The sequence below is a fragment of the Amorphotheca resinae genome (genome assembly GCF_003019875.1).
Source record: "Amorphotheca resinae ATCC 22711 unplaced genomic scaffold M430scaffold_1, whole genome shotgun sequence".
Classification (NCBI taxonomy): Eukaryota; Fungi; Ascomycota; class Leotiomycetes; order Helotiales; family Amorphothecaceae; genus Amorphotheca; species Amorphotheca resinae.
The window spans coordinates 2350762-2364472 of NW_020194471.1; the positions used below are offsets into that span (position 1 = coordinate 2350762).

Consider the following 13711-nt stretch of genomic DNA (forward strand, 5'->3'; position numbering starts at 1 on the left):
CCATTCAACGTGGGAAGGCTAAGCTCTCTGGATCCATGGGGACGCAGCGCTCACGTCGAGCTCCATTCCAAAGCTACTAAGGTGAGAGGCCATCATAGCTCCCTCACTTCTCTGCTCTATTCCCATTCATCTGGCCTTGCGCATGCTTTCTCGAGTATCAAGCATGCCCTGTTCAGTTTCGGGCTGCGAGGGAAAGTACCACGTCAGATCACCACATTCATCCCAACAACACAACCTCGACAGATCATGACGACCAGCCTGCCAAGTCCCGACCAGACGCTCAGCGACACTGCATCACAGCCAGACGATCAGCTCGTATCTGCGCCTAGAACCTCAACAGCAGCACAGTCTGCCCACAGTTCGAAGCCATCAGATCTTGGTTCCGGACATCAGATGGCCGCCCCAGGGTGCCAAGCTTCTTCTGAGAAGATTGAGAGAGCTGGCATTGATGCGAGGACCAAGATATCTAACTTACTAAAGGACAAAGAACAAGAATGGACTGCTGTCATGGAAAAGAAGGGGCCGCTTCGATTACTGGATCTTCCTATCGATGTGCTGAAGGAAATAGTAAAGGAGGTACGTTTATTGATCATTCAAGCTTGATCCTCCAGGCCCTTCTAGACAAGTTCTGATCATACTATACTACAGGTAACCCATACGAATGATTTGACAGCTTTAGCATTAACCCATTCCGCCCTTCACAACCTTGCCATACCTCATATCTATTCGCGCTTCGACATTGTATGGCCAGATGCACACGCTACGACCGATCCGAGAACTGGTGTCGATGCCCTTACTTATGGCCTTGCTACTCTTTGCATGGGCGACGTATTTACGGACCACGCTCAAGGCCAATCTTTTACTTGCACAAATTGTGGCGCCCCGAATACCGCGCAATGCAATCACGAAGTCCAATCAGGAGTACGGAACGGCCAACGGCGCCTTGGAAACCAATATCCTCAATACACCCGAAAGTTCTCTCTAGGGAATGGTCCCGCAGACTGGGTACAGGAGTATCTCATAACTAAAGAGAGTGGCAAAATGCTAGGAACTCTTGTTGCTCTTGCTGTAGCGAGGATGGTCAATCTCGAGACTTTTGTGTGGGATATGCCTACTGGGGTTCTGCGAGACGTCTGGCTCGCTCTGTCTTCTTTGCAGAGTAGGAATCCAAACCATGAACCTCGACTGGAGCGAGTCTGGGTCCGATGGCATGATAATTCAGATACAGCACACCTATCCCCCACCCAAACCTCAAATACAACGTCCAATAGCGCAACAGCTGGTAGTACCCTGACTTCGATAGGCTGGACTATTCCATCCGGCTATATCCCGGCACAGACCCAACCTCACCCGATTTCCTACGCTCAAAGTAGGGTAGAATATCCTACTTTGAGCGTCCTGCCCCCTTTAAGAAGCTTGTCTGTGCTAGATATCGATGAAATTGATTACCTGGATGAGATGAGTGTTTTAATTGCGAAATCAAAGGATCGCCTGCGCGAATTGCGAGTAGGTGTTTCTGCAAAAGCAGTCCACCGAGATTTTGCGATAGCGTGGGATGGGCCAGATTTACATCAAGTTGATCACAAAGCAACATGGCCCGGTGCAAGTACAATTGGAGAGAGAAGACTAGGAGGTGTTTTAGGGGTGCTCTTGGGGCGAGTGTTTGATATTCGCAAAAAGCAAAAAGCGAAGACCGAGAAAAAGGCTATGGGTACTTCCCTGGCTACCTCATCCCCTCTTCATCCGACAGCTCCGCATATGGAATCCAATATAACGACACCGATGGACATCCAAAATGGAGGTATCCTCCAGCAATATACTTCAGAGACGACCGAAACCCACCTTACAGAAGCGGAGTGGCTTGCCAAGCAGGACTCAACAGGCAGTGAGGTGGTCACAGCAACCCATGGAGTCGCTTTCAGTATCGATAGCGGATCTCCTTCGAATGACTCAACTGGTTTGAACCTGAATAGTCAACCACTTGCGCAGTCGGCTGAAGTAGAGCCAACGCCACCTGATGTTGAGCCCCTGGCAACCCTCGTCTCGCAAAATGAGATGGACGGACAAACCCACACCGCTGCGCTATCAGATATATCTACAGAGCCTCCCCTTAGACGGTCGCCAGGGCATAGCCAAAGGCAATCGCATTTCTCCGAGAGCTCTTCTTCTGAAAGGGATAGGCTTGATGGCAAACTGAGACTACAGACATTGGAGCTAGAGCGCATTTCTCTCTCCATAGCTGTACTCCAAAAAGCCTTTGACTGGCCTGTATTGACCAACTTGACGATTCTGGATTGTCCTCAGCACGATAGACTCTGGATCATGCTTCGACGACACTTTCTGCCGACGCCACTCGGTGCCAGCCATTCGTCTGTCAAGCATGGAGCCGGCGTATCTCTACAGTATCATCTGAACTTGAAAAAGATACATACGGATGCCGCTTCTCCTGCCCTTATTTCGTTTTTGAAAGAAACCTTAGCTCCTAACACTCTCGAAACCCTGTTTTTACAAGACCGGAGACGTTCTTCCACAACTAATGTCACAATCGTAAGAAAATTTCCAATCTATCATTATACTATACTTTCACTGTAAGAAGTGCTAATAGTTTTTCACAGGACGCCATTTTTCGGGGTCCCTTGAAAAGACACCGAGCAAGCCTCCGCAAGTTAATGCTAGATAGCTCCGACCGGATCCCAAGAGGCCCAGCGAGTGCTTCCGATAGCGTACGTTGGAGAGCTTGGATGCCAAATCGCGATGTCCTCAACTTTATTACTAGTGGGCGGATGAGCAGTCTTCGTGAATTAAGCATTGCAATCGATTATAAAGACTGGGTATGCCGTCTCTTTCGAAATACTTTCTCTGTCCAAAAAGTTTCTTGTCCTGACTAACTTCTACCAGCATCACTTCCTGCAACGTCTTCCTCAAATCCCTCATCTCCGTTCTCTCAACATTCCTTTTATAGCAGATCATGTAACACCTGCATTTGATCCTCGAGAACTGGCATTGCAGGTTGTGGACGTTATTGTTTTGCGTCCTGAGGTCGAGCTCTGTTATATGGGTATTTCCCATAAATGCTTTGAAATTTTGGAAAATCGGCCTCATGACGAGGCCCATGGATCGGAGGTCACAAATTCGAATCTCGCAAATGGTGGACCAGGCGGTGCTATTACTGATGATGAGGAAGGGAGCGAGGAAGATGGAAGTGACGAGGATGATGATGAGGAGGAGGAAGATGGCACAGCGATTCCTCAAATCGACCCTGACGAGACAGAGTCCGAAATTTCGGATCCGGACGACTCGGATACTGATTCATACGTTGGCTCTGAAGATGGCCGGTCTAAGGTACGGTTAAGGTTGCGAGAAATCCTGTTTTACGACGACAAGGTAGCCATATTCAAGGCTCGTCACGGAAGACTTTGAAGAGGGGCCAGCGAACTTTCCACCAAATCATCCAATTACAGATTGTCACGAAAGCTTTGCTTACATATTTTCGGAGTTCTTAAGAGCGCATTTGGGAGCAGGACTAAAGCATTGCCATCATATCATCCACAGAGGACTGGAGTCAGGTTCTGCAGGAGTTTTTTAATGGTGATGAACTCAACGGCGAGATAGGGATAAGGCGGGCAATAGGGGGGGAAGGGCAAGGGAGGTCAGAATATACTGTTTAGCTTCATTAGCCGGTAGTGGACCGCAATGCCATTCTGTCAAAGGCGTCAATGATGCACACAGGCATCCCTTGATCCCGACCATTCTAACACGGACAGTATCCGAGCCCACCGAGCGGCGACAATACCTAGCAGCGGAATCGCGCGGGCTCATTCTGACTCCCTCATAAGGCGCATATCACTACTCGTGATGACGATCTAACATCTTGCAGGTTGAAGTCACGATGCTCACGAGGGCGTGGGTGACAATTTATATTGATCGAGCGCGACAAGGATAGTCTGTAAAAGTAGCACTGGCCACGGCAAGCTAGTGGCGCAGTCCAGCTAAGGATGGATGAAGGAATGGCCTGCGGCGATCAAACGGCATTGCGCGTGGGTGAATACTGGGATGGTTGAGGCTCAGGGCAAGAAATTTCTCCAAAATCCCATGGAATCCTCACTCCCAGTCAAGCCACCGCCAGGATGCGGGATTCCTCTGCGGGATTCCATTGGCTACCAACACTGGAGACTGGTTGTTTTGAGTTCTGAAACGAATATTATTTTGGAAGACGACTTGACCGCACGGGGAATAGGTAAGAAGTAAGTACCTACAGAGAGCACTGGACGTCTGTACGGAGTAATAAGTACAGACCAAAAGACCAGGATGGGTTTATTTTTAGATTTATTCTATTGGCCACGTCGGACGAATTGCAACTCGTACTCCACTACTCCGGGATATGCTCATACTCCACGTCCGTACAGCATGTCTGGATGCCGGCTGCTGAGGGGGGTTCCATGCACGATGAAGCTTGTTTCGCCGCCTTTCATAGAAGCCAAGATTCGGAAATCTGATCTGGTTATGGCAAGCATGGAGTTGTACTAGAACACGGACCGTGTACCTCTCTCCAAGGACCCTGGGCCAAGGCGGTGGCGCAAACGTGACAGCTTGACAGGTACACATGTAAGTGCAGCACTGTAGTAATACCTAGTATAGCATACCACTTATACTTAGTAGTACTTGCTAAGATCTGAGGTTCGGTAGCGGGTAGCAATAATAAGCTTTGCAACCCTGCTGTATGTATGTACCTGGCCTGTCGGAGCCACTCGAGAAGGCTTCAAAGCTCGTCGGCTGTGTTCCCCTCGGAAAGTTGAGCAAGGCGCAAAGCTTGGTGTCGAAGTCAGCACAAGAAGCGCCCTGGTCCGCACAACGGTACAATCTACCTCGATAGGTAATGGAGTATGGAGGTCAACTGCCCGTGGTTCGTCTGATGCTTCACCGTTCACGCTTACTGCTCTGCTCCTCGAGTTTCATGACGTGGTCACATAGCACGTGTTCTGGAGGGATAGTTTGCCGATCAGTCTGGTCTGGCTAATAAAATAACTTTTGGTTATTGTAGTATCGTGGTATCGTGGTATCGTGTCGAGACGATGTCAAGTCTACACAGTGGTAATCTTACCTGACCTAGCATTTACGTACCGACGGTGCAACAAGCCGATCTTGCCTCTCATCGGCAGGCCAAAACGGAGCCTACATATTTACAATCTTAATATTCTCTGGCTGTGTGCCAACCTTGCACTGTGCTGTACAGTTCAGTGTCCGGGGCTCCTGAGCTCTCGATAAACCCGGGGATAGAATCGTCGCCATTCCTGCTTACATGTACTGTACAGAACATGCACCCTTGGGGCGATAAGATGATCGATCGCTATCGCGAACCTGGTTGCCCTTCCAAGACGATCCCCGTACGATGATCATGAAGCTGGCCCATGAGCATGATTGAGCTACGGAATTGCCCTCCACGGTTCGCCTTCACCCTTCACCCCGGAGCACGACGGTCATACCGGTACGGTTACAGCTACTAACGACCCTACTACGGTGTCGTAATAACTGGGAAAGCTATGTGTCTGCCAAGTCGCTATACTGTTGTAACTTCGGTACTTCTCGGACACAGCTAAGTACACCCGGCGCCGATGTACCTTCAGCTTCATTTCTCTGACCTTCAGACCTCCCACTTGCGGGAAGCTTAGACCGCGGTCCCCTGGGCCTCTCACCCCCTTTAGTCGGTCTGAAGCACGCCTAAAGCACATTCTCTCATGCTTCACTGGGTGTTGCTGGCCGGAAGGTGGCCGTGTGCGGCGCAGGCCAGTAAGCTGCTAATATGGAGCCTGGCTACGGAGATACTCCACAGGACTACTTGGGCCAGCAACGATGAGAGCGGCAAGGAGCCTTACCGTCCACACTAGGAGGTTTGACGTGCCAGCAGCGAGCAAGCAGCCAGCAATTGAAGAGCCTGCTTATTACTGCCCACACAGTGGGAATAGCGTCGCCTTACTGTATGGCATGTGCCTCTCCCCCAGCACCAACAGGGGCCCGAATCCTCCACCACGTCTGCCAGGAAGAGCATGATCTGCCAATGGCGTTCCCATGGCCCTGGTCCCTGCTCTTCTGAGGGAGCCCAGTACATTATAGCCTTGTGCCCCTTGTGGAGTTGAGGCGGAGGGCAGTGATCTTTATGCCTCCTACAATCCGTCAAACACCAAAATAGAGTTGTCTCCTTCAAGTATTCTGTTTACTTCGCTACTACTCGTCTCCCCTGCTCCTGGTAGTTCAGTGTATAAGATCCTACAGAGCCTCTTTTTCCTCTTAGTCAATTCCCAGCATTCCTTCTTAATTCTAAATCCATCGTATGTGAATCCATCACCGTTCACAGCCTCCGACCTCTCTTCATGGACTCTCACTATATAGCTCCACGTGTTGAAGACTCACACCAGTCTAGATCCCAATCCTCCGACAACCAGCTATCATCAACAGAGTCACAACTCCAGGATTTGGATATAAAGCCTACCATCTCAACATCCGGGCAGAAAGGAACATCGACAGAGGGACCCACTACTTCAACTCCATTATTCCTGGATCCCAAATCACATCCAGATTCCACCTTCACAACATCACCTACTACTGAGCATTTTACACCGTTTCCACAATTCTCACAGGGTGGCATTGATACTCACTGGTCTTGCCTGCCCACAACGGAAGATCGACCTGGACCGACTCCCTTACTGAGACTCGATCCAGCCGAACAAACTTCCAGTCATCAACCTCTTCATCCTCAACCTTCTATCTCTCGGTCGAACTCCTATCCAGCAAACATGAGGTATCTTTATTATCGTCCTGTTTTACAGACCATCGCTGACAAATTTTCCAGTGCGATTGGCATTCAGAATTATGATTCTCGGTTTGATGCCGGTGTGCGTCAAACATACACATGGCCTCGTGAGTTGCATTACCCAGACCATCCTGAAAGGGATACTGACCGGCCAGATTTCGATTTAAGCGACCAGTTCTTTCCACAGCAGATGAGTCCTCCCATGGTTATGGGAGCATTACCATCATATGAAGATACAAAGCTCATGCCTATGTACGCCCGATCTGTCTCATCTAGTCCACCACGGGGAAGCCTCACACCCGAGCAGAGGGAATTGAAGCGTCAGCGTGACCATGCGCGACGAGATGCCAAGGAAAGGATGCGGAGAGATCGATCAACTAGTAACCCCTACACAGTATCACCAAAGGCCTCTCCAGAGATGCTATCCAGGAGTCTTTCTGATTATTCAAACACTCTCGCTCCGTCACCTCTTCTCTCGCAGGGCTCACAGCAAGGCTCTCCGAATCTGTCGAACATCTCAAATATCTCCAGTCCGGCCTACTTAGCGCCGTATACACCACAATTGTCTGATACGGGTTCTGACATGTATGGCCCGGTGTTTACAATGTAGGTACTGCTTAAATTGCTACAAGAGAGCGGTTGCTAATTGATTGCTTGAAAGGGGGGCAAATGATCTCACTGGCATTCCTGCATACTCTATGTCAATGCCCTACAACACTGGTGCAATGGATCCTGCGATGCAAGTATTTGGGTGAGTTTCCAATCGAGCTCTTTCCAGTCCTAGTTTTCTTACTGACAGAATACAGGTCTCGGCCACATTCCCTCTCAGCATCTTCAATGGACCAGCCAAACGTGCAAATGATGCAAAACATCTATCCTGCCCAGACTCCCAGTAAGGTGGGCTCATCAGACTCTGGTGATCAGGTCAGAGTTGTACACAGCCGCCCCAAGCCGCAGTGCTGGGAGCATGGATGCAATGGCCGCCAATTCTCTACTTTTAGCAACCTCTTGCGGCACCAACGTGAGAAGTCAGGCGCGGCCACGAAATCAATATGCCCCAACTGTGGCGCCGAGTTCACACGGACAACTGCGAGAAATGGTCATATGGCACACGAGAAGTGTAAGCAACGGAGGACGGCAGCGACGGCAACGACGACAACGACGACATCATCATGATCAATGAGGCGGAGGTAAATTTATTTGATATGCATTTGCGGGGCGTTTTTTTCAGGGGCGTTTTGGGGTACAAAATTAGAAGCATTTTTGGGACGAGTCGGACAATATGTGACGACCTGTACGCAAGCTCTATCTATACCCTTCATCTTGTAACATCTTTTCAAATATAAAGAAGATCAAAACCGTATCCCACCTAGTAGGTGGGCTATTGCAGTTGACTGGGTGTGCAGATACTTAGGTGGAGATGGAAACGTTGGAAATGCACTCTACTACAGGGGAGACGGAGGTCAAGTTCACGCCATCTGAGCATCTCATTCTTTCAGACAGCAGAGGCCCAGTATTAGGACACATATGAGGTGAGATGGCGAACGGCCGCAATGCGCAATTTCGGATTCCGTGAGATGGCTCAGTTAGGCGACAACATAGCCTCCCCTTTTCAGGTAAATATTGACTGAATCACGATCTCGAAACTCATGAAACGACAAAGGAATAGGCTGTACTCAGCAACAGAGCAGGGCTGGTTAGTGATCCAGCCAGGACTGAGGTACATCGCGAGGTACAACAGTATTCCGCATGTATCGGCGACGTAAAATTTGACAGTTATAAATAGGTCGTTGGTGTTTTGCTAATCTCGTGGCCACTGCGGAGAAGATTTCCAGAACCTTGTAAGTTATCCCGTACCGTACGGGGTAATTCTATTTATTCTTCTACGACCTCAAGAGCCAAAAGAGTACACCCAAATCAGTTCGGGACAGATTCCACGCCGCGCACTTGCAGCCCACAGAATTTCTGAAACGCGCGGGGCTCATGTTGGTTTTCTCCTATACGTCCGTAAGCAGATCGCCAACTGACAGATCACGTAGGCAGAGCTGAGCAATTTGACACGATGGACTTCATTTTCGGTATACTGAGCCTTGCTCCTGGTGAAGCTCCTCTCTGGATCTCTACAACAGACGGCCGTCTTACTAAGGCACGGCTTAAGGAGTAGCATCCCTCAGCCTTGTTTCGAAAGGCTGCCAGCAACACAGCGACCGGGATCCTACCCCGTACGGAAAATAATGATGAAGAGATTCAAAGACCGACTCTCTTGCCGTGTCCCCTGTTCGGCAAGCCCGTGCGGCGCGAACGGCAAAGAACCGGGGCTGTTGGCGATCTTCTTCCACGTACCTGCGTTGTGGGCAAGGAGGGGGCGTGGACGCTTGCCAGCAAAACAGACATAACATTCAATGGTTGCATCTTGTTGTCTGCATTGTCGGTCATGCCCGTCGTTTCGTTGCAGTGTTGCAATGACGGAGTACCCGTGAAAGACGGAATATCCGTCATGGGCCGAGGACGAGGATCTCAGGACGAGGGGCTCCGAGAAGGAGATGATTCCAACAGCCACTGAGTGACAGGCCGCATCTCATCTCATGGTATCCGCCCGCTGTTGACCCTGAAGTCGGGAATCTTGCCAGCAATACCCGTGTGCTGGGATCCTCAAGATTCAACATGGTGCAAAAACATGCAATGTTCTTTAGGAAGGTGGGTGTCAAACGTCCAAACACCTCCATGCAATGGCTGGGATACAGAAAATGGCCTTCACTGACAAGGAGATATATTCCCTCAGGATTATTTGGCCTCACCTGCTCCCAAAGCCATAAATTGGACTGTTGTCCCCAACGTTTACGGTCTTCTGTTGGATAACGATCGTGGTCTTGTGCCAGGGATTCTATTGATGAACGATTCCACACCGGATTTCCTCGAGTCGAGAAGACGAATGTTCATACATATTTCTAAATACATTCTTGAATGCCGTGGTCGTGCTCGATGCGTTGCTAGATCACAGATGCATTCTGAATACTCGAGGGTGAACGAGGAACTTATGGACTGAAGCACGCCTGATTTGGTAGTTTCTGGCTCCTAGTAATTCGACATGAACTCCGGATATACATTTGAGGCAATATTCGGTTCTCTTCATGGCACGTTACAAATGTTGCAACGCTGCTGGTTGTGATCTTCGATACCGGGGTAGGAATTGCTACGTTGAATTTTGAAATCATTATCTTTGGTACTAATGGGAACAGAAATAACTCCGTGCGTCGCCCCATAATACCTCTGCTTGTCCAGAATACATACAGCATGGAGCATACATGGAGACATGTGCATATATAAAGTCCTTTGCCATATTCTGCCCGCTCTGTGATTTGGGTGAAGGTGTTCTGAACATTTCTGGTGTTGCATTGAGTTGGTGGAACGAGGAACTCGATTAAATCAGGATCCTCTACACGGAGGGGAAATGAAATGGCCCGTGTTGGCTTTTATATACACCACAGTTAACATCTTCACCTATTTCTAAAATGAATCAGTGAACATAGAAGGTCATTTACGTTACAGTCATAGTTGCGAACGCTGAGGTTCAGCCGCTCAGGGGAAAATGTTCGTGAATTAGTGCGGAGACGGCTTTTGTACTGTCGCGTTTTTGATAGACAAATTCCCAACTACCAGAGTTTCAAATGAATATACTTAGATAACCATCGATATCGAGCTCTTAATATCTCAATTCATGTTCGCAAATGCAAGACATTGGAAGAGGAGGCCATGTTCGCATCGGCTTCCAACCCCCCTGATTCTGAATCCGAGGATCTCATTGGTCCGACTTTCGCTCTCTAGCCTTTCCCACTTTACGCGCGGGGAGTCGCGTTGATGCGCGTTCTCTTTCTCCCCAAAAACCCAAACAGCTGCAAGACCAGAACTTTTCCCTTCGACCTATCTGCCTCCCCACACATTTCTCTCCATTAAGACTTTGAACTCTATCACTGCCAATAGTAAGTGTCAATCTGCCGCGCTGTGTTATATCCCCAACAGAAATTTTAGGCTTGGTCGTATGCTAATAGTTCCTAAAGTGTTGGAAGCACGTCTCGAACAGGCCGACCTGCTGAAGAAGGTCAGTAACAAAGGAGATAACATACTGCTGCGCATTATTAACTCCAGTAGGTTGTCGATGCTATCAAGGATCTGGTCCAGGACTGCAATTTTGATTGCAATGACTCCGGCCTCGCGCTCCAAGCCATGGACAACTCCCACGTCGCCCTCGTTTCTATGATGCTCAAGGCAGAGAGCTTCTCCCCTTACCGATGCGATCGCAACATCGCGCTCGGTATCAACCTTTCTTCTCTCACAAAAGTCCTCCGTGCCGCGGGAAACGAGGATATCTTGACACTCAAGGCTGAAGACGCGCCAGATGTTCTCAACCTGGTTTTCGAAAGCAGCCAGAGTGATAGGCTGAGCGAGTATGACTTGAAGCTTATGGATATTGATCAAGAGCACCTGGGAATCCCTGATACCGAGTATGCGGCTACAGTTACAATGCCTTCTACTGAGTTCAAGCGGATCTGCGGTGATCTCGTGCTCCTCTCAGAATCTGGTACGTTGGGCCATAACGGTGACCTATGAACTACGTCTAACCCTCTTTCGCTTTGCAGTCTCTATTGAGGCATCCAAGGACGGTGTCAAGTTCTCTTGCAATGGTGATATTGGTAACGGGGCGGTCACTCTTCGAAGTCACAGCAATATCGACAAGCCAGAACTCAACGTTGACATCGAACTCACCGAGCCTGTCTCCCTGACATTCTCCCTCAAGTACCTCGTCAACTTCTGCAAGGCTGCGGGCCTTTCTAAGTCTGTAAAGCTTTGCTTGTCCAATGAAGTTCCTCTGCTGGTCGAGTACGGCCTGGCTGGAAGCAGTTATCTCAGATACTACCTGGCTCCCAAGGCAAGTTCCTCCGCCTGCACCCTATTTTATTGTATCCAAAGACTAACACTATCGATAGATTGGCGACGAGGAATAGACACGACACGATAGAATGGTTATAAATGATGGTATGAGGTTTACAGCATATTCCATGCGGCGTGATGGTTGACTTTATGGATGTGAACAATTGAGTTGGTCGGTTTATGTGGGGTTAATGAGGGCTTCCCGGCTTCCCGTCTCCAGGACGGCATGCCAGATACATGGATATCATTTGGAACAGTCAAAAGATCGTCGAATAAAGCAATTTTGAGATTTCCGCAGGCCTGAAGAATTAGCGCGGGGTAGTACTATTATCAAATCCCGTCCCGACCGGTCAGCCCCACCAAGTCCAACGTCAGACCGGACATCTTTTCCTTTATCTTGGAGAATTGCTTGGACACCTCTACATATCTCTCACAGGCGTGTTTCCCTCACGCGATGCTTCTGCCTTTTCTGATACTTCGAACCCCTGGACTTCTGTGACTGTTGCCTTCTTATGTATCTCAAAGTCTTAATATTTAGGTGACCCCGCATCTCACCGAGCCCACTCTCTTCTCGATTCCTCTGCGCGCGACCATGTCGATAGACTTCCCCGTCCCCGAGACACGCGTTCTTGCTATCGCAAGTCATGTAGGGACCTTCTTACTATCCCAAATACAAGATCCAGGCTGACCATGTACCGAAAGGTTGTTTATGGGTGGGTTTGCGCTCCGATCCGACTCGCGTTCTCGTCGTACGCTAAGTAGAACAAAGATATGTCGGGAACACAATGGCAGGGTTCGTGATGCAGTCACTTGGCTGTGAAGTTGCTGCACTCAACACGGTGAATTTCAGTTCGTCGCCAGCCGGAATAGCCTCGCTCCACCGACTGACAGAATGCGCAGGCAACCACTTGGGATACGGCCAGGCGAGAGGCACGAAAGTCGCGGCAGCAGAAATCAACGATCTTTATGAAGGGCTCAAGGAGTCATACCTCGACGATTTCAACATGATGCTCTCAGGCTACCTCCCCGGAGCGGCGTCCGTCGAGGCCATGGGGGCGATAGCTCGGGACCTGAAAGGCAAAGCGGCGACGAAGCCAGGGAGCTTCTTCTGGATTCTGGACCCGGTGATGGGCGATAATGGGAAGCTTTACGTGGAAGAGGATGTGGTGCCCGCGTACAAGAACCTGATCAAGGACGCGGATCTGATCCTGCCGAATCAGTTCGAAGCCGAGTGAGTCCATCCGAAGCTCTCCCCAACAACAACAACTCTCTGGGCTCTGACACACCGGCCTAGGACGCTCTCCGGAGTCAAGATCGTCGACATGGATACCCTGAAGCAAGCCGTCACGACGCTGCACGAGCGCTACCGCATCCCGCACATCGTGGTGACCTCGGTCTCCTTCCCCGCGTCGGGCGCCGAGCGCCGTCTCTCGATCGTCGGCTCGACGTGCACCTCGGCGGCGACGCCGCGCATCTTCGGCGTGTCGGTCCCGGCTATCGACTGCTTCTTCAGCGGCACGGGCGACATGTTCGCGGCGCTGCTGCTGGTCCGTTTCCGCGAGGCGGTCTCCGAGACGCCGGGCCTGATGGACAAGGAGGCGTGGGTGAGTGGGGATGAGGTGGAGGCGACCGAGTTACCGCTCGCGAGGGCGACGGAGAAGGTACTGGCCAGCATGCATGAGGTGTTGACAAGGACTAAAGTGCAGAGGGACGAGGAGATTGCGAGGTATCATGCGACGATTGAGGGAGGGAAAGAGAAGGATGAGAAGCGGCTGCATCTGCTGGTGTCGAAGGCGTCGGAGGTTAGACTCGTGCGGAATGTGGACTGTTTGAAGAATCCGGTGGTGCAGTTTAAAGCGGGAAGAGTATAGATGGGATTTATACCTATACACAAAGACGTAAAAGTCCATGCGAGCATAATGCCACAATATACGAAGACGAGTCTAGGCGCATCAATCGATTGATATCATAGTA

The 13711-nt window shown here is 50.0% G+C and overlaps 4 protein-coding genes across 4 annotated transcripts; all 4 read left to right on the forward strand.

Moving 5' to 3' along the window:
• The first annotated feature begins 40 nt into the window (after nt 1–40).
• Nucleotides 41–3814, forward strand: M430DRAFT_113086 (hypothetical protein). The gene is made up of 4 exons (XM_024861503.1): nt 41–576; nt 649–2547; nt 2616–2831; nt 2899–3814. The coding sequence occupies exons 1-4, from the start codon at nt 247–249 to the stop codon at nt 3418–3420; spliced, it is 2967 nt and encodes a 988-aa protein (XP_024725401.1). The 5' UTR covers nt 41–246; the 3' UTR covers nt 3421–3814.
• A 2554-nt stretch (nt 3815–6368) lies between these two features.
• On the forward strand, nt 6369–7984 carry M430DRAFT_93512 (hypothetical protein; the record flags this gene model as incomplete). The annotated part of the gene is made up of 5 exons (XM_024869781.1): nt 6369–6796; nt 6848–6915; nt 6964–7414; nt 7470–7559; nt 7615–7984. 5 exons carry the CDS (start codon nt 6369–6371, stop codon nt 7982–7984), a joined length of 1407 nt encoding a protein of 468 aa, XP_024725402.1.
• A 2758-nt stretch (nt 7985–10742) lies between these two features.
• Nucleotides 10743–11811, forward strand: M430DRAFT_63074 (hypothetical protein; the record flags this gene model as incomplete). Its single annotated transcript, XM_024869031.1, has 5 exons — nt 10743–10788; nt 10867–10907; nt 10958–11387; nt 11446–11735; nt 11794–11811. Coding segments are annotated over exons 1-5 (780 nt in total). The 5' UTR covers nt 10743–10787.
• Nucleotides 11812–12506: 695 nt separating this feature from the next.
• Nucleotides 12507–13679, forward strand: M430DRAFT_32449 (hypothetical protein). The gene is made up of 3 exons (XM_024866173.1): nt 12507–12586; nt 12638–12968; nt 13032–13679. Exons 1-3 carry the CDS (start codon nt 12523–12525, stop codon nt 13606–13608), a joined length of 972 nt encoding a protein of 323 aa, XP_024725404.1. The 5' UTR covers nt 12507–12522; the 3' UTR covers nt 13609–13679.
• Nucleotides 13680–13711: the final 32 nt, after the last annotated feature.

What these genes read in the sequence shown, in the direction of transcription:
- M430DRAFT_113086 (XM_024861503.1), top strand. Translation starts at nt 247, where the DNA reads ATGACGACCAGCCTGCCAAGTCCCGACCAGACGCTCAGCGACACTGCA. An exon ending in TGAAGGAAATAGTAAAGGAG is followed by an intron (nt 577 to 648) that starts GTACGTTTATTG and finishes ACTATACTACAG; the next exon opens with GTAACCCATACGAATGATTT. An exon ending in CAATCGATTATAAAGACTGG is followed by an intron (nt 2,832 to 2,898) that starts GTATGCCGTCTC and finishes AACTTCTACCAG; the next exon opens with CATCACTTCCTGCAACGTCT.
- M430DRAFT_32449 (XM_024866173.1), top strand. Translation starts at nt 12,523, where the DNA reads ATGGCAGGGTTCGTGATGCAGTCACTTGGCTGTGAAGTTGCTGCACTC. An exon ending in ACTCAACACGGTGAATTTCA is followed by an intron (nt 12,587 to 12,637) that starts GTTCGTCGCCAG and finishes CAGAATGCGCAG; the next exon opens with GCAACCACTTGGGATACGGC. An exon ending in CCGAATCAGTTCGAAGCCGA is followed by an intron (nt 12,969 to 13,031) that starts GTGAGTCCATCC and finishes ACACCGGCCTAG; the next exon opens with GACGCTCTCCGGAGTCAAGA.